Consider the following 26,057-nt stretch of genomic DNA (forward strand, 5'->3'; position numbering starts at 1 on the left):
TAAAATTTAACAAATTTAACAGCAGAGTGTGACACGGAGATCATATTTTTTTCTTTTTTTTTTTTTTTAAATTAAAATGTTCTCACTTACTTTATTTAAAACATAAACTCTTTGCAGAAAGGACTGTCTTATTTACTGTGTTCATAGATTGCACCATGCTTGTACATCCAGCAAGTATCAGAAATTATAATTTTTGTATACTGAATGCCCATCTAAAAAATAAATACTCGAGACTTTGCATCTCTTGAGAGGAGGGATAGGAAAAGCTATGTAGAAAGAGGGGGAAACTGTAGTTGGTTTTGTATTCCCACCCTAAAATATACTCACATAACTGATATGTTTGTGTGTAGATATGTGTGACAGAGTGAACTGAGCCAACGTTTACACAAAAGCACATAGATACTGAGAATCTCATGTAAATGAATTAAATTGCACATACGTACATGCTCTCCTAGGAACAAACATTCACCTGCGTGCACAGAAACCAACCATCCAAATGTTCGCAAGAGGGAAAAAACAACCCTGAGACAAATTTCAAGAGATTGAAATGTGAATCTAATCCAGTCAACATGTTCACAAACACATTTTCTAAGAATTTTCTTCCGGTTCACCTGTGCCTTTTGTAGCTCTGGATATTTATGACTGTCTACGTGCTCAATGAACTATATCTTCGGCAAATGTAATTGCACATGTAAAAATGATTCCTACCAGGACTCACTGTACCTCATAGCTTCTGTAATGCTGCCACCCTTTACCCTACTGTTAAGTGTCTCCCTGCATCTGGGACCTTTGTGCTTCCTCATCTTGTCATTTTGCAGATATCCACAGTGATACTGTCCTCCATGACTGTCATCACCATCATTATGTAAACAGTTGGAAACAATGGATGTTCCAAACAGAAGTATGTAATTTTGGGAGAGTATTTGGGATTGTGTTCAGGAAGATGGGGAGAGTGATAATAGGACAAGAAGATGGTGACAGGGAGAAATAAATTAAATAAGTATGAAATAGCATTCTGTGTGGCAGAACTAGAGACTCTTGAAGAGCACATGCTGAATATGAACATGCTGCTTCATATTTAGCTCCCCATAGCCTATTTCCCAGCAGGACAATGGCAAAGCTAGGAAAGTGATTAGGTAACAGGTGGCAGCAAAGACCTTTTTCCACTGGTGGATGCAAAAGTATGGCTTTTGTACAGAAGAATTAATTTTGAATCAGAGATGACCACAAACATTAGTTTTTTTAATTCTTAGGTTTCACAGTGATCCTATCTATCCAAAATAATAATCCCAAGGCATTTGGAAGTCCCAAGAGCTAAGTCTTCTACTCAACAGAGAGCAGGAAAGATGGTGCTTTTATTGGACACAAGAAAAAAAATCTCTGAAGTGATCTTGGCAGAATTTGGAAGACCCTTATGTAAGACATTATCTGTCTCAGTTGATTTCTGAGAGATAAAGGAAAAGTTCATTTTAAAAGACCCTTCTTTTGTACATATGGAGAGAGATGTGCAACAAATTTATATATATGATGCTACTTAGAATTTCACATTTGGTACAATATCTTTCTTCTCAGCTATGCAAAGGTCACAACTCTAACTAGCTGCAATTGCCTCTCTTGGTGAAGATCTGAACAGAGCAACTTGTCGCAACACGAGATCAAACAGAGCTGATTTTTCCAATCCATGTCTGGGAATGAAGCATATTAGTGACTACAGGAAGAAAAGCTCTTTTACTGATTCATTCTGTGCTGCACCACTTCTATACATGAATGAGTAACTGCAGTCTAAAGGGCACTTTCTTTTATGCATGGTAATTACATTTAATATTGCACATAGTTTGGAGCAGACCAATTAACATAACAACTGCCTACATCTTTCTCTGAGGAGAAGTGGACAGAGCGCTGTCTGCAGTATTGCTATGCATTGGTTCTTCAATAAAACCTGGTTTACCTTTAGTGTCTGTCACCAACCAACAAGTGCTGGGAAAAAGTCAGATTCAGATTAGCTAGAAAAATTTCACCTCAATTTCACCTCAGCTACTCATCGGTAGACAGTCGGCAAGCAATACATACCCAGAGACTATTCACGGGCCTTTCCATCTTTGTGGAAAAATCCTCACCCTTTGAGCATTTGCATTTAAAAATAGAACAGAGGACTGACAATGAAAATATTACAGGCTGGAAGGGTCCATGGTGTATGGAGTTTTGCTCTGGCTACTATCAATGTGCTTAAACAGAAGGTAAGCGTGCAAGTGATCAAAACCTTCAGACACTGAGTTAATAGCCATTCTTATTTGGAGACATCCAGGAATCAATACATACTGTGCTAGACTTTGCCAAAATTCTGTGCAGCAGTACAGTATTGCAAACTTAAATTAAGCAAATGGAGCACAAATCTTTTCTCCTTACCTGAATGAAAAGTATCACTTGCACTATAATGAAGGCCTAAAAAATCCTAATGACATTAATTAATACACTCTCTTTCTAAGGACTTAAGACAGTATGACCGACTATCTCAAAATGTATACTGTTCTGCTCCATCTTTATTAAATGACCTCAGGCATATATGTGTGAACTCTATAAACATTTCACAATATTTCTTCATTTCAGAGTAGGGACAATAAATGGCATATAAAAGAATATTAATGCAGTGGAAATATCCATGTTACATAGCTCCTTCTTAAAAAGGATTACTTTTGTAATACTTAACACTGTTGGCCACTGTATACCTATCATAGGCTTAAAATTCCTGATGAGTGCACAAAACCAGCCCTGCTTCCTAAGTGAAGAGTCTGTTGCAGTCAACCTTGTAAAGGAAACCTTTTAGTGTCAGTGATAATGAAAATACCTGCTACATATGACAGTGTTAAAATGGTGTCATGACCTGGCAATTTCTATTCAGTGCTGTCACATCCATGCACTGCACAGATCAGGATTGTCATCATGTAAATGTAATAGGATTATTTATCCTGCATTGTTGCTCAGCTGGTAACAGTAATTCTAAGTTTCCCGTAAGTTGTGAATAGCAGCAGGGGGCCATGAATAGCTTGGAAACCTATATTTTTTCCATTTATTTTTTTTAAAATGCAAATTACACTAGTAAGTCAAAAAAATCACTTTTGTTAAAAATACATTCAGAATTAACAAAAGCCAAAAAGAAAAGAAAAGAAAAAAACCCACATTTGGATTGTATCTCTTGCCTTCTGAATATTTTAGTTTATAACAAAAGCCCAGCCTAGAAAAATAACATTCTTTACTGGATTTTGAGGAGGATACAACTGTACAAATCAAAAGTGCCATCCAGATATTCTCACATTACTGTGCTCTAAACTGCTTCCAGAAGAGATCTGTCCACTAATCATTTAGCTGAGTAGTCAACAGTCCTAATTTTTTAAATGGTGGTGCTCCAACTGCAATTTAAGCAGGGTTATGAATACCAACTTCATATAGGTAAGTATGCGTATATATATATGTATACTGTGTGTAAGCGAGTGTGTGTATCTACTCTATATGTAATATATGAATACACATTTATATTGCAGTCTGTAGTAGTTTAGATGTGCTTCCTATTTCCTAAGCATTTTACAAACACTAACAATTCAGACCTCACAAAAAGCCTGTGAGGCACATATTATTCCCGTATTATAGATGGGAAGACTAAGACACAGAGAAACTAAGGCCAAAACTTTCCAAATTAAAATTAGGCCTATAAACTACATGTAGACACTTCATTAAATTGTCTGGCTTCTAAAATTGCTAACTAACAGTAGCTGCTGTTCCATGGGAAATCACTGAGAGGTATGAAAAATTATCGTCTGAAAATTGGATTGCTGCTTAGGTGCCTAAACTGGTTTCTTTTCATGTTAAAAAGTGATTTTTATAGAAATATCATCTTGATTAACTGGTATACAGGGAAAGATAAAAGAACCTGTTATGACATTTTCATTCCATTTAAACCTCTATGTTATGTTTAATTCTATACATCTGCTATATTTAATACTACAGAAAAGTAGAAACTTTTGAAATTTTTCAAGTTATGGGAAATTTCATCCTGGCACTCGGAAGTTGCATGGGGTTTCCAGGGGGTGAAAAGCAGCTCTATCCAGAATGAACTTAGAATTTTAGGTCCCCAAGTATGAAAATTTAAATTTGAGATCCAAATCAGCAGTGAATGCTTTATGGGATCAGGCCTAGGGTACGTGCCTGTTTCATGCAGGAAATTCCCAGCAGTATCTGAGACAGGAGCCCTTGGTCCACTGCATCAGAATCTTCCTGGGTGATGCAGCCCCCAACAATAATTATTCCTGTGTATTTTATATACATAGACATACACACACATTCACACACTTACATATATATATATATCTATCTATATAAATCTCACTGAATCAATGTAAGCATAGCTCCTGAACATGTCCCATATCTTGCTTTCACTGTCCCTCTGTCATTGTCCAGAGTTGCTGCTTGTGACACTGTACGTCCATGCAGACACAGCAAAGGGCACTGGTTTGTACAGAGATGAGTGAGTGGTGTGAGCGCACAGGCCTTTGGAGCAAGGCCTTGGCCAGCAAGGAAAAGGGAGTTGCTCAGGTGTACCTCAAGCTTTTCCAAGTGTTGACCTTTCCTCTTGCCCTCAAAACCTACGTGGTCACCTCATGTGTGGTAGGTGCGTGCGTTTGTCTATGCAAGGTCTGAGCAAAGAAACAATGACAATCCAAGTTTCTGAAAAACCTGAGCAAAGTATTGGGTTTTCCTAGTGAAAGCCACCTATGTTCTTGAAAATACAGATCAGATGTAGAATAAAACATATGTTCCTAGGAGTTCAGAGTATTTCATATACACATTGACCTACTAGCAAAATTCCCAAAGGCATCTTGTTGCCAACTACGTAACAGCACAGTTTTTTTTTTTCAGCCACAATAATACAGGAAGATAAAATACACATTCTAACACAGAACAAATCCCCCAAATATACCCTACAAAGGTCTTCAATATTTCTTCAATTCAACTAGTGCCTCCCCACCCTTTCCAACTGAAATCAAAAAATAAAATATGTGGATCCCTTATGGTACAATTAGGAAAAAAAAAGCTCACTTACAGAGAATTTTTAGTTGAAATTAGATATAAAAGACTAAACATAGCTAGTACATATTCAGTTGGCCTTTGTTGATAGAAATCTGCAGATGTCTCTGTAGTTAGTAAAAGACGTTTAGAGATAGCTATAAAAGCACCTACAGTGCAATAAATAAAACCAGTGGGATTAAAGAACTATTTCTGCTGCGTATATCCAGTAGGTTCAATTATTAGTTTATGTTACCCCTTTCCTCACCCTGACCCCCCAAAGGTCTTATTTCTTTCTTTCTTTTTCTTTTTAATCATTATAAACTGTTTCTTGACCACTGTGGAGTCTCAAAAGTAAAGCACTTATCAGACAGCTGGCAGTTTTCTACTTGGTCGCTCTGGAGCCATGGAGCAACAGAGCCTTATTCCCTGACACGAAAACAAAGCAAAACCAAACAGAAGAAAACCACTGACTTAGAAATTGTTCAGAATTAACAGCAGCATGTTAACTTCAGAAAGCTTGCACGTAGTTTCTCTAGTGTGCAATGCAGTTGGGTTAAGGCAAGTATGAACTGTACAGCCTTCAGGGCAAACAATGCGCTGTCTATCAACTTCTGCTGCAAGGTCATCCTGGTATTTCAGTGTCGTGTTGACTAAGGAGACTTGATGCAGCCAGAAGTATGAAGGAGGCTCCAAAAGCACCGAGTTCATGTCTTAATCCAGATGGGTCACGCTGGCGGTGGCCGGGGTAGGGAAGAGATAAAAGATGGCACCAATGCCTCTGCTCTGTCCTCTGGTGCTGGGAGGCAGGAGGTCCAAGGTGGGGGGCTGGGACATCTCCTTTAGTACCTGTTAGAAAGAGGGGCTGAAAGTCTCTTGTTTTCTGTCTCACTGTTCAACCAGCTTTTATATTTTTCTTTTAGCAGAAAAATTGGATTTTTTTCTCTTTGAAGAATCAGGAGGCCATTCTGAAACAGTTTCTTTGACAGTGGTCTTCCAGCCCACCTTGGGTACTCCCCATGTTTACTTTGACCTAGAAGAAAGACAGAAAAAGAACAATACTTATAATCCACCATATACCTATCTGATCCCTGCCCTGCTGCTCTGCTGCCCCTTTGCAAGCAAGTGTAAGCAACAAACCAGTAACAGTTCAGCTACACATAGGATGAAGTGGACAGAAAGACAAAGTATTTGCTCAGGGAGCTGCTTGGCTCTCTCTGGAACACCGTCAGAGAAGTCAGCACAGGTTTTCTAAACAATCCTAGACAGGAGTTATATTTAATTATAATCTTAACTATATATCCACGGGTCAACTGGAAGATGACCTGACATATAATCCATCAGATATGTAGCTGTCTCTGTAAAAACAAGAAGTGGCACAGTATGAGGACAGAAGGGCTGAATTGCAGGAGCGGGAGAAAGCCACCCTCGGCTCGCTCGCAAAGCAGGGTGCATGTGCAAGTGCCACAGCCCTGTACACCTTAACAGTGTTGTCCCAAACCCATGTTTTGTGACTAAAGCTTTCAGTCTAAAATGGACAAGATGTTGTTTGTTCATAATCAAAGCTTAGCTGGTAGTTTATTTAAATGAAATGTTGTCCATGAAGTCTGAATACCACAAACATGAGGACATCATTACCCAGCAGATTTCTGCTGCATGAACTTGCTGAGTGTCATGGTGGTTATACATGAGCTGCTGGTCTTAGTGTCTTTTTTGTGTTTCATTTCTACTTTAAGTGAATGGTAAAGTAGGCAGCACCTTCAGTATGTGTAATCATCTAGACAAATACCTATGTGTGTGTGTGTGTGTGTGTGTGTGCGCATGTGAGTATATATGTTGCAAATATTCTTAGACTTCACAATGGAGGCAAGCAAGCTTTATTTTTGGGCTACAGTACTTTTGAGCAATTTCGTCAGTGCATTAGGCATCAGCATCAGACACGCATGCTTTTTTTTTTTGCTTCACTTCTTCTTTTCTTGAGCAAACAAGTTTACTGTGAAGAACATAAAGAAAGATCTCTCTCCCCTCCCTCCTTCCTACTGTTTTTAGAAGAACAGTGATCATGCAGTGCAGTCTTGTTCCACAACTACAACTGTGTTTTTTCATGTGCAGCAGAATCAGTGTCAGGGAGTGTTTAGTCACCTTCCTCGATCACCTCCCAAGAGCAGAATTTTCTCTTGTCAATTGATTTCCTCCATCTTATTGTGTTCTTCTCCCATGGTCTGGAAATGAGCACTGGCATCTCTGGCACAGAATGCCAGGAAGCTGCTTTTGAGTACATCAGCTGTGGTCACACTGCAAGGAGGTACATGAGCATCGGTTCTGTCCCGTTCTGTTCAAAAAGCATATTCGTTTTGAAGGGACTGTCTAGGCTTCTTGGCTTGTACAGCATAGAGCACGCTGTTGGCACTTAAATAATAAAAAAACCGCGATTTATAACAGGTAGATAAATGTCACAACAAGAATTCTCCCCAAAAAGTCAGTGTTTTATTTAAAACATAATTTTAAATTGAATATATTTTTCTCTTTAAAAAGTAAACTTATTTAAAATAAATATGAAATTGGAAGAGATGATAAGGAGAATTGTGATTGCAACTAAAAGCCTAAAATATAGAGAAAACACCCCAAAGTGCGCCCAAATCTAATATTTCTAGAGTACTCAAGGAAATAGTAGCCAGAGATAGTCACCTCAATTCATTATCTACAGATAATGTTTCTTTTTCATAAATCAAGATTTTTTTTCCTGTAAGTATCCTTTCATTCAGAGTAGTTTTGCATAACTGATGAAATTCCACACAAATATACTGTGTACATTTAAACTGAATTGGAATGTTCCTATAAGTAGAGCTTGATTGATATCACGAATAAAAAATAATAAATCTTTGCACAAAAAAGTCCTGACACAATAGAAATGTAAACATAAGAAGCCTGAATAAATCAATATAATTATTTGCACGTGTGAGTTTGTGTAGGTTCAATAAAACCTCCAAATTAACAAAATGAAGTGCTAACTTCAGCACACAGGATGAAACTGGTTACAAAACTGTGTGTCTTAATAGTTAGCAATTACTAAACCCAGCATTCCTTCAGGATAATAATTAAATCGTTCATGTGTAAGACAGTTAAAATTGATTTGGATGCAAAACTGTCTAACTTGAATAGAAATAAAAGTTTGTGTTGATGGAATTCTGCCAGTGCAATCCTCTAAATCAATTCACATCAGCAAGCAGTACATGGATGATGACTGAGACCTACTACACAATTCTGTGTGTCTTTAAGATTTGTACTAGTTCTGTATATGAATTGATCTCGTAAATATATAAGGGCTTCTCTGTGCTACATTACTGAACTACATTTTGAAATTTATATGTTGACGGAATCTGTACATCATTAGAAGCTGATATTGTTTTGGTGAGCTCTTCAAAGCTGAGGCCATATCTTCTTCCCTTTTGCAGCATGCCCAGCACACATATAGGTACTACCACAGCACAGAAAACACTTCTGTTGCTTATAGATTAAAAGACATTTTTTAGCAACTGATAAAGTTGTGGAAATAGTTATACGAATATTGCTATATGGATATGGTCTGCCTATATTTACAGAGCAACTGCAGTGTGAATACATATGCATGCGTTCCTGGTGTGCCTCAGCTGCAGAAAACAGAGAGGTATTACTAAATGCTGTAGAAGCCTCTTTAGGACAGATTGTAGCAATTCTAGAGAACCCTGTCAAACACTATACAGTCAGAGGGAAACGTCAAATGTCATTGAGTGCGGCTGGGACGTGGTAATACTTTTGTGGGTTGATTGCGCAAAATGTCAGCTCACATTCTGATTTCTGTCTCTCTGTGAAGATGGTAAAATCACCTATACTCCAGTGAGAATGCAGCATTGAAATAAGATGGAACATAGTTTGCATGGATTAATCATGTATCTCTTCATTTCAGCTACAAGCTTAAAAATATTGCCTTCTTTTTTTCCACAGGTCTAGCTTTCTTTCCAGTCAGTATGAAAATACACAGTAAATGCAATCTGTTCTTCTGGAAGAAACACTGAGAGCATAAAGAGAATGGGATAATATCTCAGCTAGAGTGCTCCATATGTTGATGACAAGGTATGGTGTACTGAGAAAGAAATAGGATTAGAATTGTTCTAAGTACCTATGTGCTTCATATAATACTAGGAAGGAAATAACATTTTCTAAATGCACAGCACTGTGCCAAAAGTGCAGGTGAAAAATCTTTACTTGAGCACAGACAGATGGGAAGCTGAAGTTAAGATGGCATTGGAGATATGCACTATTGTAATTTGAGATTATTAAAAAGTTGCTCGTAAAGATCCCAAAGGGCCCAATCCTGAACTACTGCAGACTGATTGTACCATGATAAAGGAGTAAATGCCAGTTCCATGCAAAAATATACTAATCTATTAACAGACTTGCTTCCACTACTCATAAGAAATGAAATTGCATTCAAGGGTGAATGGAAGTGTATGTTGCAATGCCTACTGTTTGCTTGAATTTAGTTATTTTCCTCAAAAGAGATGTTCAGAAGAGAAACAAAGGAAAAAAAGTAAATGTTGCCCTTTTGTGAAGTCTTCAGTGCTATGCTTTTAGTGTGTGGTTATTGATGGCAAATAAAAAATATTCCAAAAGGCTGCAGCAGTGAGGTAAGATTTATCTGGGCAGTCAGGACTGTTCTGAATTGCAGTTGGCATCAGTACAAGAAATATTTAGAGATGATTATTCCTGGAGTAATCTGTAGTTGGGTGTTAGCTTTAGTGTGAATATACCCCAGTTGTGGGTATGAGTGGAGATTTGATTATCCAAATATATCAGGAGATTTCCCAAATATATCAGGCTGCACTCTGGGATGGAGTTGTCACCCACTGGTTAGGTAAAATACTGTCTTCTTTTCAAACTGATTTTAAAACTCATATGTTGTTACATTTGTTTTGGGTTTTTTTAAATGTGGTAACTGGAAATGAGGTACAGAAGTGCCTCAGTGAACAGATGCTCTGGTCAGACAAATGTTAAATGCATCCACTAAATTAGCAAGTTGCTGAACTTTTGATAAATCTTATTAAAAACCCACTTTTTTTCCAACCAAGGTTTGTCATATCTGACTAGTTTGTTTTTTTTTTTTACACTGAATTCTCATTGCTTCTGAGTGGAACCTGCTTGAATGAAAAAAGGGAAAAATCAGGTGAGAGCTGGGTGTTATTTGAATAACTGTGACATATGATATCCTGCCCCAAGAAATCACTATAATTCAACAGAAGAGCAATGTTGATGCTTAAGTGTAGCTTGAATTCAGTCCATAAAAAAAGGCTTCTGCGTGTTCTGAATTTTTAAGTCATGCCATCTTTCAGCTTAATGATCCTTTAAGATCAGCCTGCCACTCTGCCGAATATCTTAGAAGTTAAGTACTTACATATACATGGGCTGTAGTTGTAAATGAGATGTCTTCTGTGGACCTTGATAGCCGTAAGAGTCAAATCCACCTATGAAGTCAACTGAAAGGGGGAAAATTGCTTGCATTAGCAACATCTTTTCAGAAGTGATAGGCCCTATAATTCAAGAACCACCCGGCACATACATTATTTTTGATGAGTCCTCTAATAATCTGTTAAAATTAGACAAGCTAATTGTGAAGATGCAGAAAAAGCCTAAAAGAGGAGAGAAAGGCAAAGTCCCCTGTTTTTCCTTTTTAAACCCACAAAAAGACAATATAAGATTTATAACAGCCATCAGAAATAGCCACACATCCCTCTTTTTCAAGCAGACCACCACACTGTAATACAAAAGAACATGCTATTCAGACACCACAAATACTGAAAACCATTATTTGTTGGCATGAATACATTGATTCTGACTGTGATTACTGTGTCTGGCTTCCTGTCATACCATTGATGTAGAGGAGGGAACACATTGATCAAACTCAGTCTGAGAGAGAGAAGTTTCTCTGATTCCTTGCTTTGACATTTGGATTGAAATGCATGAACAGAGAGCTGGAACAATTTATCTGAGCTTCAGAGATGAAACTTCTCAGATGCAAGGAAACCTATTTCTCTCAAGGCACTGAAGGTCTGCAAGAAGGTTGCAGAGTGGAAGTTATTTATTAATTCAAACCATTGCAAGTTCCTGATGGTCTTTACATGCTTGTTTTAAACAATTTCCAGGGAAATTCAAGCTCACCTAAGCTTGAGACCCCTGTTTCTCTGCTATAATACTTTCTTTGCACAGGTAAAATGGTGCCCTTTTCTTCCTTTCTGTCCCAGGAGACTCAGCTATTGGCTTTTAGCGATTCTTCGTGGGCAGTTCTCAATCCTGAAAAATTATCTCTTACGTCAGCGATGCGAATTTGACTTGACTTTGATAGAAAAGGGCCAAAGCTATGGAAATGCATTTTTCACATGTCTTGGACACTGCTACTGACAGACTGGATCTGTGTACATTAAAAGTAGAAAAAAAAGAAAAGGTTCTTTGATGGAGGACAGCTTCTTGTGGATCTAAAATGCAGTAACAATCACAAAAAAAAAATAAAATTACTACCCTTTGTTTGAGAACCTCCACAGTGGTTGGAATACTTAAAACTTGCATTTATAAGGTTATTTTATACTAAGGTACCCCTCAATGTGTCTCACACTTAGCCACACTTATCAAAGCAGTCATATGCACCCTAGACACGGTACAAAAATATCAAATTCTTGTACACCTCTGTCCTCCATTTATTTTGCAAGCAAAGAGCTATCAAAACACTAGACTGGATGGGTACAGTACATTGCAACCACACACTTGTTCAGCCTGTCATCAAGTCATTCTTCAGTGGCAACAACGGCCCCTGCAGAAATAATTTGTCTGACTCTGTTCACTGTGGCAGCATTATGCATACTCATATCCCAGAATGACGTGTTACTAAATTAATTCCTGGTATCACTAATGAAGGAGGTTCTATAGTCTCTCTGTGTTGCTTTTTCCTGTGCCTAACTTCTAATATCTAATTTAAATGTAATTTCCTGAAAATTAACTACTTTTCTGAATTTTGGCCTTTTCTCCCTATAGACATGAAGGAAAATGAGCTTTTCTTTTTCTTTTTTTCTCTTACAACTGCTTTTAAGCATTTTCAAAAGGTATTTCATGCTATCTATTGTTTCCAGGTTTAAGCAAACCTAGTTCTTTCAAACATTTCTCACAGCTCATGTTTTCCAAGCCTTTAAATTTCAAAGCCCGAAGATCCTTCCTCAGTCTACTTAGGCTTTTCTTACAGTAGAGTGCACAAATCAGGACTAACTGGGCAACTACCTGTAGTTTCTGGAATAACTCAGTTTTGGTTTGTTTGGTTTGTTTAGTTTGTTTCCTTTTTACCTTGTGCTTTTTTTTGTTGTGGTGCTGTTTGGTTTGGGTTTTTTCCCTAATTTCTTTTTTCAACAGCAACGTACAAACACTTAACAATCAGATCTTTATTTTTATGTTTTGATATGAACTGTAGGTCTAGCCAAGTAGTCCATGTTTTATTTGAAGATGATTGATTCTTCCCCACAGGAGTTCTTTTGCGCTTATCTGTACTGAATTTCATCTTCTTGATTTCAAGTCATTTCTCAAGATCATTTTGACTTCTAATCCTATCTTCACTAGAACTCCAGTCTGTTTTAATCTGAAATTTTACAAATGTTCTCGCCTCTATCCTCCTTGTTGTTAACAAAAATAATGAAGAGAATTATTTACTTAGCTGAAGTCCCAGTGGGATCCCATCTGAAATGTCATCCCATCTGGTTTATAAGTACATTTCAAATAGAGTTTTAAACAATTCTGCATACAACCTATGATGGTTGCATCTGAGCAGTACTTCCCTGTCCTTCTTAAAAATCTTCTATAGCATAAAAATCTTGCTAAAATCAAGATAAATGTCATTTGTTGCTTTCTGCTTATTCACTGTCTATAACCATCAGGATATCTTTATCAAAATGTGATCATGTCTTTGGAAGCATACTAAGTTTATAGGCACAGAATGAAGAAAATTTTTAAGTGAAACGCTAGGCTGGGAGGAAAAAACCCCTCTGTTCAAATACAAAGACTGTAGAAAAAAAAAATGAACATATCTTTGCTGCATATGGTTTGTTGCTCGCTCACCTCATTTTCTTTTTTATTGGTCGCCCTTGATCCATGTGATCACAAGTCAGAAAATACCTGTGTTGGATTGAGTGTCTCACTGTTGTCAACCCATGTCACTTTACAGAGGTTGCTTATATACATTAGTCCAGCCTTCTATTTCTTCTGTACTTTCCTAGACCCTTCAAGCAACTGGTAAACCATTATTAGTAGGCTGCAGGTATAGACACTCTGTTTTGCAGTTGTGGAGTAAAAAAGGTCTTGAGGGTGACTTTAGGGTTGTTTCCAGAAAGCTAAACCAATGTGTTAAGAAAAAGATTTCTTTGAGCAAAACGAGTTTGTGTGGGCACAAGAGAAAGATGCATGCCAAATATCTCTTCATGCATTATGGCTTTGCCCTGTTGCACAGAGTAATTGTTGCACGGAGTGTTAACAAGCCAGATTGTCAAGCGACAAAGAAGGCAAGCTCGTAGAGACATTTCTGTATTCAACTCACTATGAAGGTTCCCATGTGTGTAACCAAATGATAGTGGGGCAGAGAGTACTACTGTGACCTCATTGTAGGCATACAATGGCTTCTTACATGCAACAACAAACTTTGCAAGGTAGGTAAAGGAAGTAATAGAAAGTGAACTCCAACACAAAAGGATTTCATTAATTTCTCTGTAGCAAGCTTTCTTCATGGTGGCAAATCCTGTGGTGTCCAGACTGTGCTAAAAGCTCCCTGTGGACTCTAAACTAGTTTCTTAAAGCCTGCAGAAGGCTGCCCTTTCTGCAGGCGTTTTATCCTGGCTGTGCCTGAAAGGTCACTAAAAGTGTCATAGAACTGATACATCCCTGGCAGCAGTAACATTAGATGAATAAAACAAGGCTCATTAGCTGAATCAGTACAGAGGCTTCCATCCTTAACCTCATGCATCAAACACATTTTTGACTACTCTATTTTATATTCTTCTTAAATGTCACTGTTATCACAAGTGGCTTTTAGGTCATGTTTTTCTTTAGTAAAAGCACATGTGAATATGCAAGCAAACAGGATCCTATTCCTTTTGTGGCGGGTTGACCCTAGATGAACATCAGTTGCCCACCAAAGCTTCTCTATCGCTCTCCCCCTCTAGTGGACAAGGGAAGAGAAAATACAACAAAAGGCTCATGGGTCAAAATAAGGACAGGGAAAGATCACTCCAGCAGTTATCATCACAGGAAAAACAGACTCAAATTATTAACAAAGAAAAGCAGGATAACAAGAAATAGCACCAAATAACAAAATACCTTCCCTCACCTCTCCCTGATTCCCAGGCTTAACTTCACTCCTGATTCTCTGCCTCCTCCAACTAAACAATACAAGGGAATGAGGAACAGGGGTTAGGGTCAGTTCATCACATGTCATCTCTGCTGCTCTTTCCTCCTCACACTCTTTCACTACTCCAGGATGGGATTCTTCCCCTGGGAGACAGTCCTTCACCAACCTCTCTAATGTGAGCCCTTTCCATGGGCTGCAGTTCTTCAAGAACTGCCCCAATGGGTCCCTTCCATGCAGTGTAACCCTTCAGGAGCAGGCTGCTCCAGCGTGGGTCCCCTGTGGTGTCACAAGTCCTGCCAGCAAACCTGTTCTTGCATGGGCTGCTCTCTCCACAGGTCCTGCCGGGAACCTGCTCCAGTGTGGGCTTCCCAAGAGGTCACAGTCTCATTCAGGGCACACATGCCTACTCTGGCGTGGGGTTCTCTATGGGCTGCAGGGGGACAACCTGTCTCACCATGTTCTTCACCACAGGCTGCAGGGGAATCTCTGCTCTGGTGCCTGGAGCAACTCTTCCCCATCCTTCTTCACTGACTGTGGGGTCTGCAGAGTCACTGTTCTCTTATCCTCACTCCCCTCTCATAGCTGCAGTTGCACAGTAACTTTCCCCCTTCTTAAATCTGTTACCCCCAGAGGTGCTACCACTGTTGCTGATGGGCTCAGCCTTGGCCAGCAGCGGGTCAACTAGGAGCCATCTGGCATCAGCTTTGTCAGACGCAGGAGAAGTTTTAGCAGCACTTCACAGAAGCCACCCCTGCAGCCCATCCAAAACCTGGCCATGCAAAACCAATACACCTTTGAAATATTGGGTGCTGAGATGTTTATTTTCCTATCTGGACTTATAGGATAATAGCAGTACTATTTATCTGTAAAATGTATTATAAAAAATTCAGAGTATTTTCTTCTTTTGCTGATGCTAAGTAGCTTGTCAGACATATGACTGTTGTTAAAAGTGTAACACAGACAGAACATATGGCTCAAAATAGGGACATATTTTCTATTAATAAGCACCCACAGGGATGTGAAGTTTCAGCCTCTGCTCGTGGTCACAGTCCTCACTGTTTCTGGTGTACATATCAGGACAGGATGAGAGGCATAAATGGGTTTCTCATTTTTCATTTCTGGAAGTCTACGGTATATAGAGGGACCATTAAAATGGGATGCACAGAAAAGACCCCATTAGCATGAATGTGATATAGATTAAGGTTTTTTTTTTAGAAAGTTTGCAGTGAGAAAAATTAGAGCTGTTGAAATCAACAGATGGACAAAGAGAAAGAACTGAGTATGGAATAAAAGCAATATCTTTCTGTAGAAAGCAAAAGGAAAGATACTTAAAAGAAACCAGATGACTAGACACTATTCTACTTACAGAAATTTTTCTCTGTACGATATAAATACAGAAGTACAAAGATTCAGGTCCTCAGTTAATATATATGTTGATAACTTCAGTGACTTCTATGAAGCAATGGTAATTTACATTAGCCTAGGATCTCACCCAAAGGATCCTTTAGGGCATACATGTATAGAAATGTGACTGACTATGACTTTCCTTGCATTTTAGTAGGCATGCAAAAAGCAGTGCAGACTAGATATGAAAAAATGTAGAGTTTAGGAATGGGGACGGGGATGAATGGCTTTATCTGCAAATAAAAGGAAAAGGAAAGATTAGGAAACAGCCAACTTGGTCAACTTGTGACCTGAAGTATGGATGATTTCTTGACTGCTTTAAAATCCTCTTCTAGCTTTGTTCCTTTGCTGTGGTTGTTTGTTTTGCTGATTATCTCATACCAACCCTTGATGCACAAGGGCCTGTCTCTCACCATGGTGAATCTACTGTCAGCACTCAAGCCTGCCTTCACTACCACATCAGTTTCCTGCCTGTGGCTCCTCCTTTAAAAGTGAAAATGTCTTTGGTAGCAATTTTGTATTAAGGGTGACTTCTCTCACTGATTCCTCTCTTTTGCTTCACTTTGTCAATCTCCTTGATGAAGTAGTTTTTCTCCTCCAGCTCTGTAAGTTCTAGCCCAGAGATCCCCACCATTTCCTCATCCACATCCCTCATCCCATCTCCAGTCATTTCTCTGCACATCAACTCTTCCATTTTTTGTACTAACAAACTGATAAAGTAGTACTCTTTTCTTCAGGTTGCCAGTCTTTTTCACTTGTTTTACTATTAATTTCCCCTTCTCTCTTACTACAGTTACAGGAATTTTGTTCTGTAAAACAGACTTTTTCTCGTGATCCTTTTTTTTTTTTAAAAAATTTCTTCCCTAATACAAATACATGTAAATTCCTAAAAAAAAAAAATCAACTCCACCCTTATCCATGCTTGTCCTAGTTTTTCTCCCACACTCCACCCCAGATGATTTCAAGCCATTTTTGGAGCTACTTTTCTCCACTTCTTTAGAGTTTTACTCCCATCTTGTATTCTGTCCTTTGCACACAGCTGGAACTTCAGTCAGATCACCTCTTTCTGTTCAAATTTAGGCAAACACAGTCCTCTCTCTGGTCATCCAGACAACTTTCATGCATTTACTGCTTTCTTTTTCCTGAACTGTTTGCCCTGCTGGCCTCCTCTGCCTCCTCTGCAGGTGCTCACCTTCCTCCTCTCATCATTCTTCTCCTTTCTTGATGCTTCTCCCTCCAGCACTCTGCTGGAGTCCAATGAACAGTAATCTCTGCCTTTTGTTTTTCTCTACCTCCTGTAAACTGGGTAATTGCACTCACAAACACAAATTCTGCTGTCGTTGGCTCTCTGAGGTGTCAGGGATTACCTGGCTTGTGCTCATTCTGCTCCTCCTATACAAACAAATCTCAGCTTGTCTCTGTGATATTTACCCATGGATAATTAACCTTCAGTTCCAGTTCTGCATGGCTAACATCAGAACTCTCAGTTGCTCCTCCCTAACCTTCTCTGCTGCCCCTCATAGTGAACTTGTGTCCTCAAGTCTGCCTATCACTTAAGGATATATGTTTGATGTCAACTTTGGTGTGGGCTGTGCATGATTTAATTTTTGGAGATTATTTTTGCATATTGAAGAATAAGACTCTAACTGTTGACACAGCTATAACATTTAACCAGGGCTCCCAGCGTCAAACACCACAATTGTTCCCATTTTATTTTTCAACTCACCAAATATAGAGTTAAGCTTCAGGGGTCACCTCTTTGCCTATGTTACTCTTCTCTGCATCCTTCTACTGATTTAACTTTCTATATGACATCAAGTATAAACTAAATCTTTTTACATTTAAAGCGTTTTGTAGATACTCAACATCAATCTCTCCTCCTTCCAGGTCTAAAAGCTAAATTCTGCCCCCATACCACCAGCTTGACCTCCATACTTGTAGAATTTTCAAACAGTGTCTTTCCTTGTTAGTGTCTTCATAAACAATTCTCTCATTATTTTTCCTAAAACTGTTCTTTGCTCTGTTGGGAATAATTAGGTTGCTAATACCCTTATACTCCTGTCTACGTCAGTAATATTTGCTCCTAGTTTCTTTGTGCCCAATTTATGCCTGCACCCTTCAGTTACCTGTTGTCTAATACACAGATTGCAAGCTCCAAGAAACAGGACTGGCATTCACACATATAAAATGCTTGACATTATGGTAGTCCTTAAATATATTCATGAATCTAAAGCACTAAAGTAATATAAAAAAAAATTTCAATTACCCACGCTAGAGATGATACCATTTAAAAAGAACTAATGACCAGGGAAGTGTAGGTGCATGTTCACATGGATGCTTATTGCATGTGCATGTCATGATTGGATATATTTCCCATGTGGTATAGCAGAGACAGAATATGTAGTGTACATGCACTACATCTGACATGCAAGGTCTTAAATTTATATACACTGGCTCCAGAGGCCAAAGATTTGGCTCCCTGCACTCAGGCTTTGGAAGTGCTGTGATTAAGCTTCAACACCACAGCAAGGCACTCCACTGCAGGTGTAGCTGGGAGGAAGGAGAGATGTCAAACAAATTACAGCTTATAACACCACTGGAGGCACTGTTGGTGCAGAAGTCAGTATGTGAGGCAAGACAGAGCTGTGTACAAATACTAAAAACTAGTAGCTAAAAACTGGCCACATCGAGTGAAAAAAAATAAAAATGGAGGGAAGTAAATTAGGTTTGGTTTTAATAAGTTTGGAAATGACATATGGGGACAAAATATAAAAGAACATATGGGGACACCCTTGTTCTTGCAGTTTTGCCAGTATCCTGCTACCTACCTCTTTATTTGGTGAAGACATTTCCAAACGATTTAGTGCTGCTGCCTTTTTATGCTGTGAGCATGGCCTGGTGGCTGTTCCACAATATAGCACACAGGAGGAGGTTTGCTTGAATGCAATCTCCATAAAGTTTGTTTACAATGATAATCAAACATTATTGGTCTTTGTGCTGAGTACACAGTGATTTAGGCTCTCAAAAGAGCATAAAGCCAAACATTGGGGCAGCATGGGGAAGGAGGCATATGCCAGAACATGGGGTTGTGCCCTTCCTGCTGTCACAGGAGGATTCAGAAACAGTGTAAGGACTTGGACACAAGGTCCAGTTCTTGCAGTGCAATGAACAACATTTTTGCCAAACAGCCAATAATGTAGGGCCTGTAAGTGCTCTTAGCTAATCAATTTGCAAGGTGAATAATAAAACCTCAGATTTTTAAACTGTCACATCATGGCATTTCTGAGCTCTACAATGGCCGTAGAAGCAGCAAAGGGAAACCCCTACCCAAATTTTGACGCAGTTTCTCAGGTCAGATTCTGCCCCACTGTCCCTATTTTCATGATGTTTACTTAAGTAATAATCAAAATTATTCTGTAATTTTTCGCTTCACAAGGGCTTTTCCTCCAGCTTCTTCTCCTCTTATCATGATTCCGGTTGGATAAGACCCTGCATCATCTTCTTCTGTCTCTGTTTCTGCTGATCCCCCTGGCTAATTCTTTGATCGGTCCTTCTGAGACAAGACGTGAGACTGGGGAAGTATGCAGGTTTGTGAAACCTGATGAGCATGACCTGGTGTTACTGCCCTTATAGAGGTACTGACAGGGATCTCTGCTTGTTACTCCCTATAATTAGGACCAAGCAGGGATGTAGATATTGCATTCAAGGTGAGCCCAGCTCATGGCTGTACTCAGCAGAAAATAGTAAGATGAATGGTGCTGAGGTTCCAGAAATTAGACGAGTCAAAAATTAGAACGAGTCAAATTCCCAGGTGGAGAAGGGGTCTGGTCAGGGGCATGATATGCTCTGGAGCAGTGACTTGGCAAGGCAGGGCTGCCCAACAGCAGGAACCATGTTGAGGAGGTTGGAAACAAGGCTGCTCATGGCTTAGCAGAAATGAGATGAAAGTAGCCAGGAGTACCCAAGCAAGGGCTGGGAGGCATCACTGAGTCTGCAGTAGCTGAAGGCAGAAACAGGACCAGGGACAAGGCAAGCAGGAGTAAGAACCAGAGGCCAGGAGGAAATGGCTGGAGCATAGCTATAGCAATGAGAAATACAGGACTGAAATGGTCAGCACTGCATTTTATAGCTGAGAAATACAGCAAGCCACCTGTCAAGCCTGTACACCTGGAAACAGGGTTGCTGCTTGACCCCTGCAAGGCTTTGCAAGGCTTGTCCAAACTTGCAGCAGGGTTTGTCTGATGCTCAGTAAAGAGCTTTTAAAAGACCTCCACTCAGCTAAAAGAACAATATTAGTCTGAGCAATATATTATTTTTCTAAACTGGACAGACCTGGACATTGCTGATAATAGCCATTTGCTTTCAAATTTTCATGCTTGAGTGCTGAGCAAAAAAATATAGCCCTGCAATATAGCTTTTGAGTGACAATCATTCTGAAAATTAAAGAAAATGCGGGGTAGACTGAATTATTATAGAAGTTATCAGATGAGTCATTAGGAAAAATTGTTCTTAGCCAGATCACTGCTAAGGGCAAGTAATAAAGAGAAGAAAAAGGAAAAAAGGAGGAAAAAGAAAATGCCTGGGGCAGTGGCCTCCAAGTGTGACTACCACACTCATAAATTAGAAAAAGAGTCATTAGTAGGTGCAACAAAGTGGAGAATTAAGGCCCAAATCTATGAAAGTTAGCAATCCAATGCTAATGAAGACTTATCTAGACATTTGAAAGGAAAAGTAATAAGGAAAACTTTAACAGGAGCCATGCTGATAAAAATAATTCAGTACGAAGCTATGTTCATGGCATGTAGGAAACTGCGAGGAGCTCGTGTTGACTGCCTCAGAGGGAAGAACACTAAGGCTGTGGGCAGGTATCCTTCTCAGGGCCACTGGAAATGCTAATGAGTCTGATCCACCCACAGCAGCCCATCACCACTCCCCTCTCAAGACTCCGTTATCTGTCAGTCTGGAGTGAGCCAGGACCTGCCATGCTCCATCTGCTAATTTGGGCTGAAACCCTAAGAATGCAGCCAGCTGCCCTCGGAGGGTAGGACACCAGGGTGGGGAAGGGGGCTTGCAGCTCCACATGGCCACCTGCAGGTTGCTCCTCTGCCTGATTTCTGCAAGATCCAAGCTGCCCACCCCTCTGGAGCTCTGACTGAGCGCAGAAGGAGACGCTCCCTGTTGAGGGGCCTGCCTTCAAAGCCTGCCCTCCACGTTCACTGCAAAGTAGCAGGCAATGACTGATGTCGAAGTGGAGTCTGCCACCAGCAGCAAAACAAAACATGCCTGAAACCATTTTCCATGCAATTTTCAACTTGCGAAGAGTTTCAGATTTTGCTATTTTTTCCTGATTTTGAATATGAGCTTTATTTATTTTTCAATGTCAAAATATTTCCATGGCCAGGAAGATTCCCTATTCTGCTACAACAACAACCTGAACATCTCTTCAAATGATCTGTAGCTTCTATTGTCAGAACCATCACTAGATACTACCTCATTTCTGCTACCAGTTTGACACAGCTGTGTGTGACATTATTTCATGGTATGAATGCCTTTGTGTTCCTCTCCTGAAACTAATAATTCGTTATGAGTAATATTTTCAAACTGGTTTGGTATTACATGTATCTTTCTTCGAAAAAAAAAAAAAAGAGATGTTAACTGTTCATTCCCTTTTGACATGTGCAGATCTTTTCCAACATTTCTGAAATGTCATTCTTGAAAAGATCAAAATTTTGTGGTGAAGAATTTAAAAAAAATTGTGTAAGGTAGATATATTTCCCTGGCTGTTTCAATGCATTGATCTTATTAAGCAGTATCCCATTGTGATCGGTTGATGGAATGGAAATATTACTTCCTTCAGGTTTACATAATATTATTTAGATAATTTTTAAACTTGAAGTTGACAGTCCCCACAGGAGGCAGCGATGGATACAAGGGGAGTGGCAGGGAAGACAAGTGAGGGAGAAGGGAAATTATCATAGATGAAGCCAGCAACACCACCATTTTCCCTTATATGATTTTATTTATATATTTGTCTCATACCACAATCCTGTCTCCTAGGGATTCTTTGAACATCAACTTCATTAGTTACAAAGGCAGCAATCCATAACCAATTTTCTTTTCATGTCAAACTTGTTCATGTATAAACCCAGCCCTTTTGTCGGAAACATTTGCAATTAATCCCACAAACAAAGAAAATGCAAATCATACAGTCTACCCTAAGCAACCCTTCTGACTCAAGGCCCTGACCACCATCTATTACACACTAAAATGAATTGAAATTCCCACTTTGAGTCTAACCTAATTTTCTAGTGATAATAAGCATGGATTCCCAGAAGCATTCTATGCATCTAGATAGTAATATCCTAATTTCCTTTCCTGGTAAATGTTTTAAATAAGATTTTAGCACCAAAGGAAATTAACCTTTAAATTAATTGTAATTATAAAATGCCATCACTGATTTTGTCTTCAGACTAATTACTTGCTATTATTTAAACAAACTGCACCTCCTTGGAGCTTTTAAGTTTGTTTCACTCTGCAGTGCAGTGACAAATGATCACAGACCAGGCTCTGTAATGTCTGCCAAGCCCCGTGATACCTTGGACTGCTCAGGTCCATTTGCATCTCAAAAGCAGATGGTTTCACTTGTCATATCTTCCCACCATAGGCTTTCTCCCCTGCGCTTCAGCCTTGCACTCTGCAGCTCAGACATTTTCAGCCTGTGCCTTGGTGAGCACGCCTTGGTGGGATGGGGAGCGTCTGTGCTCTGTGCTGAGGAGAATGAGACGCTCAACACCAGCCTTCTGCTCTGTGAGAGGCCCCCTCCAAGATTGGATATGACTGGAAATAATAACACAGGAACAATCTATTGATATCTGCAAAAGATTGATGTTGTACAGGCACCTCAGGGAATATTCTAAATGTTCCTACTCTCCAAGGCAGCCCTCTTTAGGATGACAGGCACGATGTAGTACCATGGGATTTCAAATACTTCTCTCTCTCCATGCTCCTATCAGCATCCTGACAGCCAAAGGCATCCCATTTTAATCCCTTTGGTTTACTTAGTTCAGGTAGCAGTCACCACACTAAATGAAACAAGTCATCAGAAAAGACTTCTAATTTAGCCACAGGCTGTAAATTGGAGAGTTCAGCTGAACAAAAACAAGCTTTAACTTCAACTTTTGTAGTGTGTTCATTGCATTCATTAATGACCTATTTAACAATTTGGAGAACAACTTTGTTTTAAAGAGTGGCTTGTATTTGTTCCTACTATTATTTGCTACTGTTCTACCTCTGCAGGCTGCTTAGGTTGTCTCTAGCACTAACCAAACAAGTCAGACCAGTGATTCACCCTTTTGTGAGAGAGGTGTCTACCCCAGATAGGGCAAATTATTCTTTGGAGTTTCATCCATGCCTCCATTGACTGTGGTGGAAATTCTGATTCTTATTTTAAGCTGCAGGCCTAATTACATGTGGCTATAGGAATATGAGATGGATGTCACCTGTAGCAGTATGGAAAAGGTGAAGACAGAATGACTGGTGTTTTACAGAGAAAGATTCAGGACACATTGCACAAATGGTAGGTGCAAAGCTAACTAAATATATAGCTGAGGTGTTGGATCGCCTTGTGAGGTTGTTTTCTTTAAAACCTTTTTTGATTCAAACATAGGCGAACACTTTCAGGAAGAAAAGACTGCTGTGGGAAACTAAACACAGCAAGACCTCTTCTGACTAAGGAAGTTCATGAACTGCAAATTATTGTCAGGATTTTCTGGGAACCACAAACTTTCTGTGTTCCTCTATGCCTATATAGCAAATATATAGGGAAATAAGCATCAGATGTTCTTCATTACTGGATATCAAATATGTGGCTGGATAGACCAGGTACCTCCTGTCTTGTGTTGTGTTACACAAGTGTAACATAATGCTGCACTTGTAGGGCTGCAACTCACACTGCCACTGTGGTGTCAGCTCTCAAATGGATGGGGAAGAGACCTGTCAGGCTGTCCAGGACAACTTCCAGAGATACATTCAAGTTCACCCTTGACTGCAGAAAGATGCTTGCAGTCATCTTCAGCCATCTCTCCCAGCCTTAGTTTCAGCTTCCTTCCTATCTTTCTCCTGTAGTTGTATTGTCAGGATTTACAGCTATATTCACCAGAAAATGTGATGGGAAACAAAGAAGCACAATTAATAATCGACTTTTTGCTACCAGTTTCTCTTTGTCTTTGTTTTAGAGATTTTTAAGCTGGGATGGAAGCTGAGGTATTAGTTCTCTGTAATGTCTCACTAAGCAGATTGTGAAAAGCATTTGGCACAGAGATAAAGTGATACCTGAGCATATTCTGCACTTCAATGGTGCCTTTCATCCCAGAAGCTCAAAGTTATGAAGCAACATGCCTATGAGTTTGTCCCTGTCATTATTTCTCATTTTAAATATGGGAAACGGAAGTATAGAGAGGTTAAATAGCCTGCTCTGTTACTGACTGTAACAGAGATAAAAAGAAAATGTTTGACAAAATTTCACATCTCTCACACCTAATGTATTTAATATTGTCTTTTTGAAAAAGTCTCTGTCATCACCTTCATACTTCCCAGGTCAGGCCTAGGATCCCAGAGTGAATTATTGTTTGACACCGAGTTTGTTGGCACATAACTGCACATAATACTGTATTGCTCACCATTAGGTATTTCCTATTAGGGTATTACAGTCATCCTCAACATTTTCAGGAATTCAGGTGGGATCTTGAATTCAAGTTTTTACGAGGGAGGGGGGAAGAGTGAAATAATTTCACAGGTTATCTAGACCTTTACTTCTGTGCCAGACATCCCAAAAGGGTGGGCTCAAGGCACTATGTAGCAAAAATCTGCTTAATCCAGTTGCGATTTCTTTGGCTTTGCAATTTAACAGGAAACAAGGCCAGGAGAAAAGAAGATAATGTATGTGCAAGTTGGATCCCTGCTAGCATGAGATAGTGCAAAGGTTGTACCTCCTGGTATGTGGGGAACAGTCAGAAGGGCCATATTTGTTCTCTGATTGCCTTGCCATTGTGTTATAGTCGGTAAATGCTATTTCTGCTGCCTCTCTGGGTTGGCAAGGGAGCCTTCTGAATTAGGATTTCACTGTGGGAAAGAGACTGAATTGGTGATATTCTCTTGGCTGGGGTTCCTTTCCATTCAAAGCTGTCCCTCTAGTAGACAATCCAGTCCCCTTTCCCTCAATGGAACCTGCAAGGCAAGTGCAGAATTCCCACTTCAGTAACCTAGGTTTCTTTCTTAATTTCTTACAGACAAAAAGCCCTGGGAGAATGCTGTTTTATTGCTTACATTGCAGTGTTTTCCACCAAATGTCTGTATAGTTAATAAAGTTTTCAAAAATACATTGGATTTTCTTTTAGTAAGGCAGTAGCAGCTTATAGCAGGGAGCTAAATTGATAGTGAGGAAATGCACATTAAAGGAAAATTTCGATGTTATTAAAAATAACGTGCAGCCTTTGAAAAATGCAGGCCTAATATGATTTTGGAAGACAAATGAGGAGCTCCAATAAGTTTACAGCCATTGAGTGCCTCCAAGTAATCATTGTTCCTGACATTTTTATGTTTCATTTTTAATTGCTGCAACTAATAATGCTAATGAGGTAAGACTGGCCACGGCTTAGGCATACCAGTAACAATGGTGAAGGGGAAAATATGGAATTGGCAGCAGTCCTGCTGGGCACCTGTCTTCTCTCTTTCCCAGATAAAGAACTGAGGCACTCCAAGCCTCAGAGTTCCTCCTCCCTACACAACCACAGGGAAAATTATGCAGAAGGGACCTTTGGGAGTGACAAACCTTCTCTGAGAGAAGTAGCCATGGAAAATCCATGGCTTGTCTTCCCCTTGCAGATAAGTGCTGCTGTTTGACTCTGGTGGACCCAACGTTATAGCACTTCCAGGGCTGTACCAGGAGGGAAAGCAGTTTCATCTTTAGTCCTTGGTGCAGAATTAACCCAAAGCAGATAGTTCTCCTGAAAGATAGCACAGACTTGAGCTTTGATTTAGGGGACCTGAGGCTGGATTTATTTGGTGTGTGAGTAATTAAAACCTCTAGACTTGCTGTTTCAGCCCTAGTTCTGACCCTGGTTTGATCACTGTATTGTTCCATCCCTAATCCTTTGGTGAGGTTAGAGCAGGGTAATCTTAGTGA

General features: G+C 39.6%; 1 protein-coding gene and 1 long non-coding RNA gene across 4 annotated transcripts in view; one reads left to right on the forward strand and one right to left on the reverse strand.

Moving 5' to 3' along the window:
• Positions 1-2,110: 2,110 nt before the first annotated feature.
• NKAIN2 (sodium/potassium transporting ATPase interacting 2) overlaps positions 2,111-26,057 on the reverse strand; it is a 293,614-nt gene continuing 269,667 nt past the window's right edge. For 2 of the 3 annotated variants that reach the window (XM_029962848.1, XM_029962849.1), the window contains 2 exons: positions 10,490-10,571; positions 2,111-6,091 (listed from right to left, as the gene is read on the reverse strand). In XM_029962848.1, coding sequence (XP_029818708.1) covers positions 6,082-6,091; positions 10,490-10,571 — 92 coding nt within the window. In that variant the 3' untranslated portion in view covers positions 2,111-6,081. Of the gene's footprint in view, positions 6,092-10,485; positions 10,572-26,057 lie in introns of those variants that run through there. The other variant, XM_029962850.1, reaches the window with a different exon arrangement.
• LOC115307765 lies at positions 21,555-23,730 on the forward strand. The gene is made up of 3 exons (XR_003916115.1): positions 21,555-21,636; positions 23,326-23,450; positions 23,541-23,730. It is a non-coding gene; the product is annotated as an uncharacterized LOC115307765 (long non-coding RNA).

Source organism: Manacus vitellinus, unplaced genomic scaffold (assembly GCF_001715985.3).
Source record: "Manacus vitellinus isolate BGI_N305 unplaced genomic scaffold, ASM171598v3 scaffold_4_pilon, whole genome shotgun sequence".
Lineage (NCBI taxonomy): Eukaryota > Metazoa > Chordata > Aves > Passeriformes > Pipridae > Manacus > Manacus vitellinus.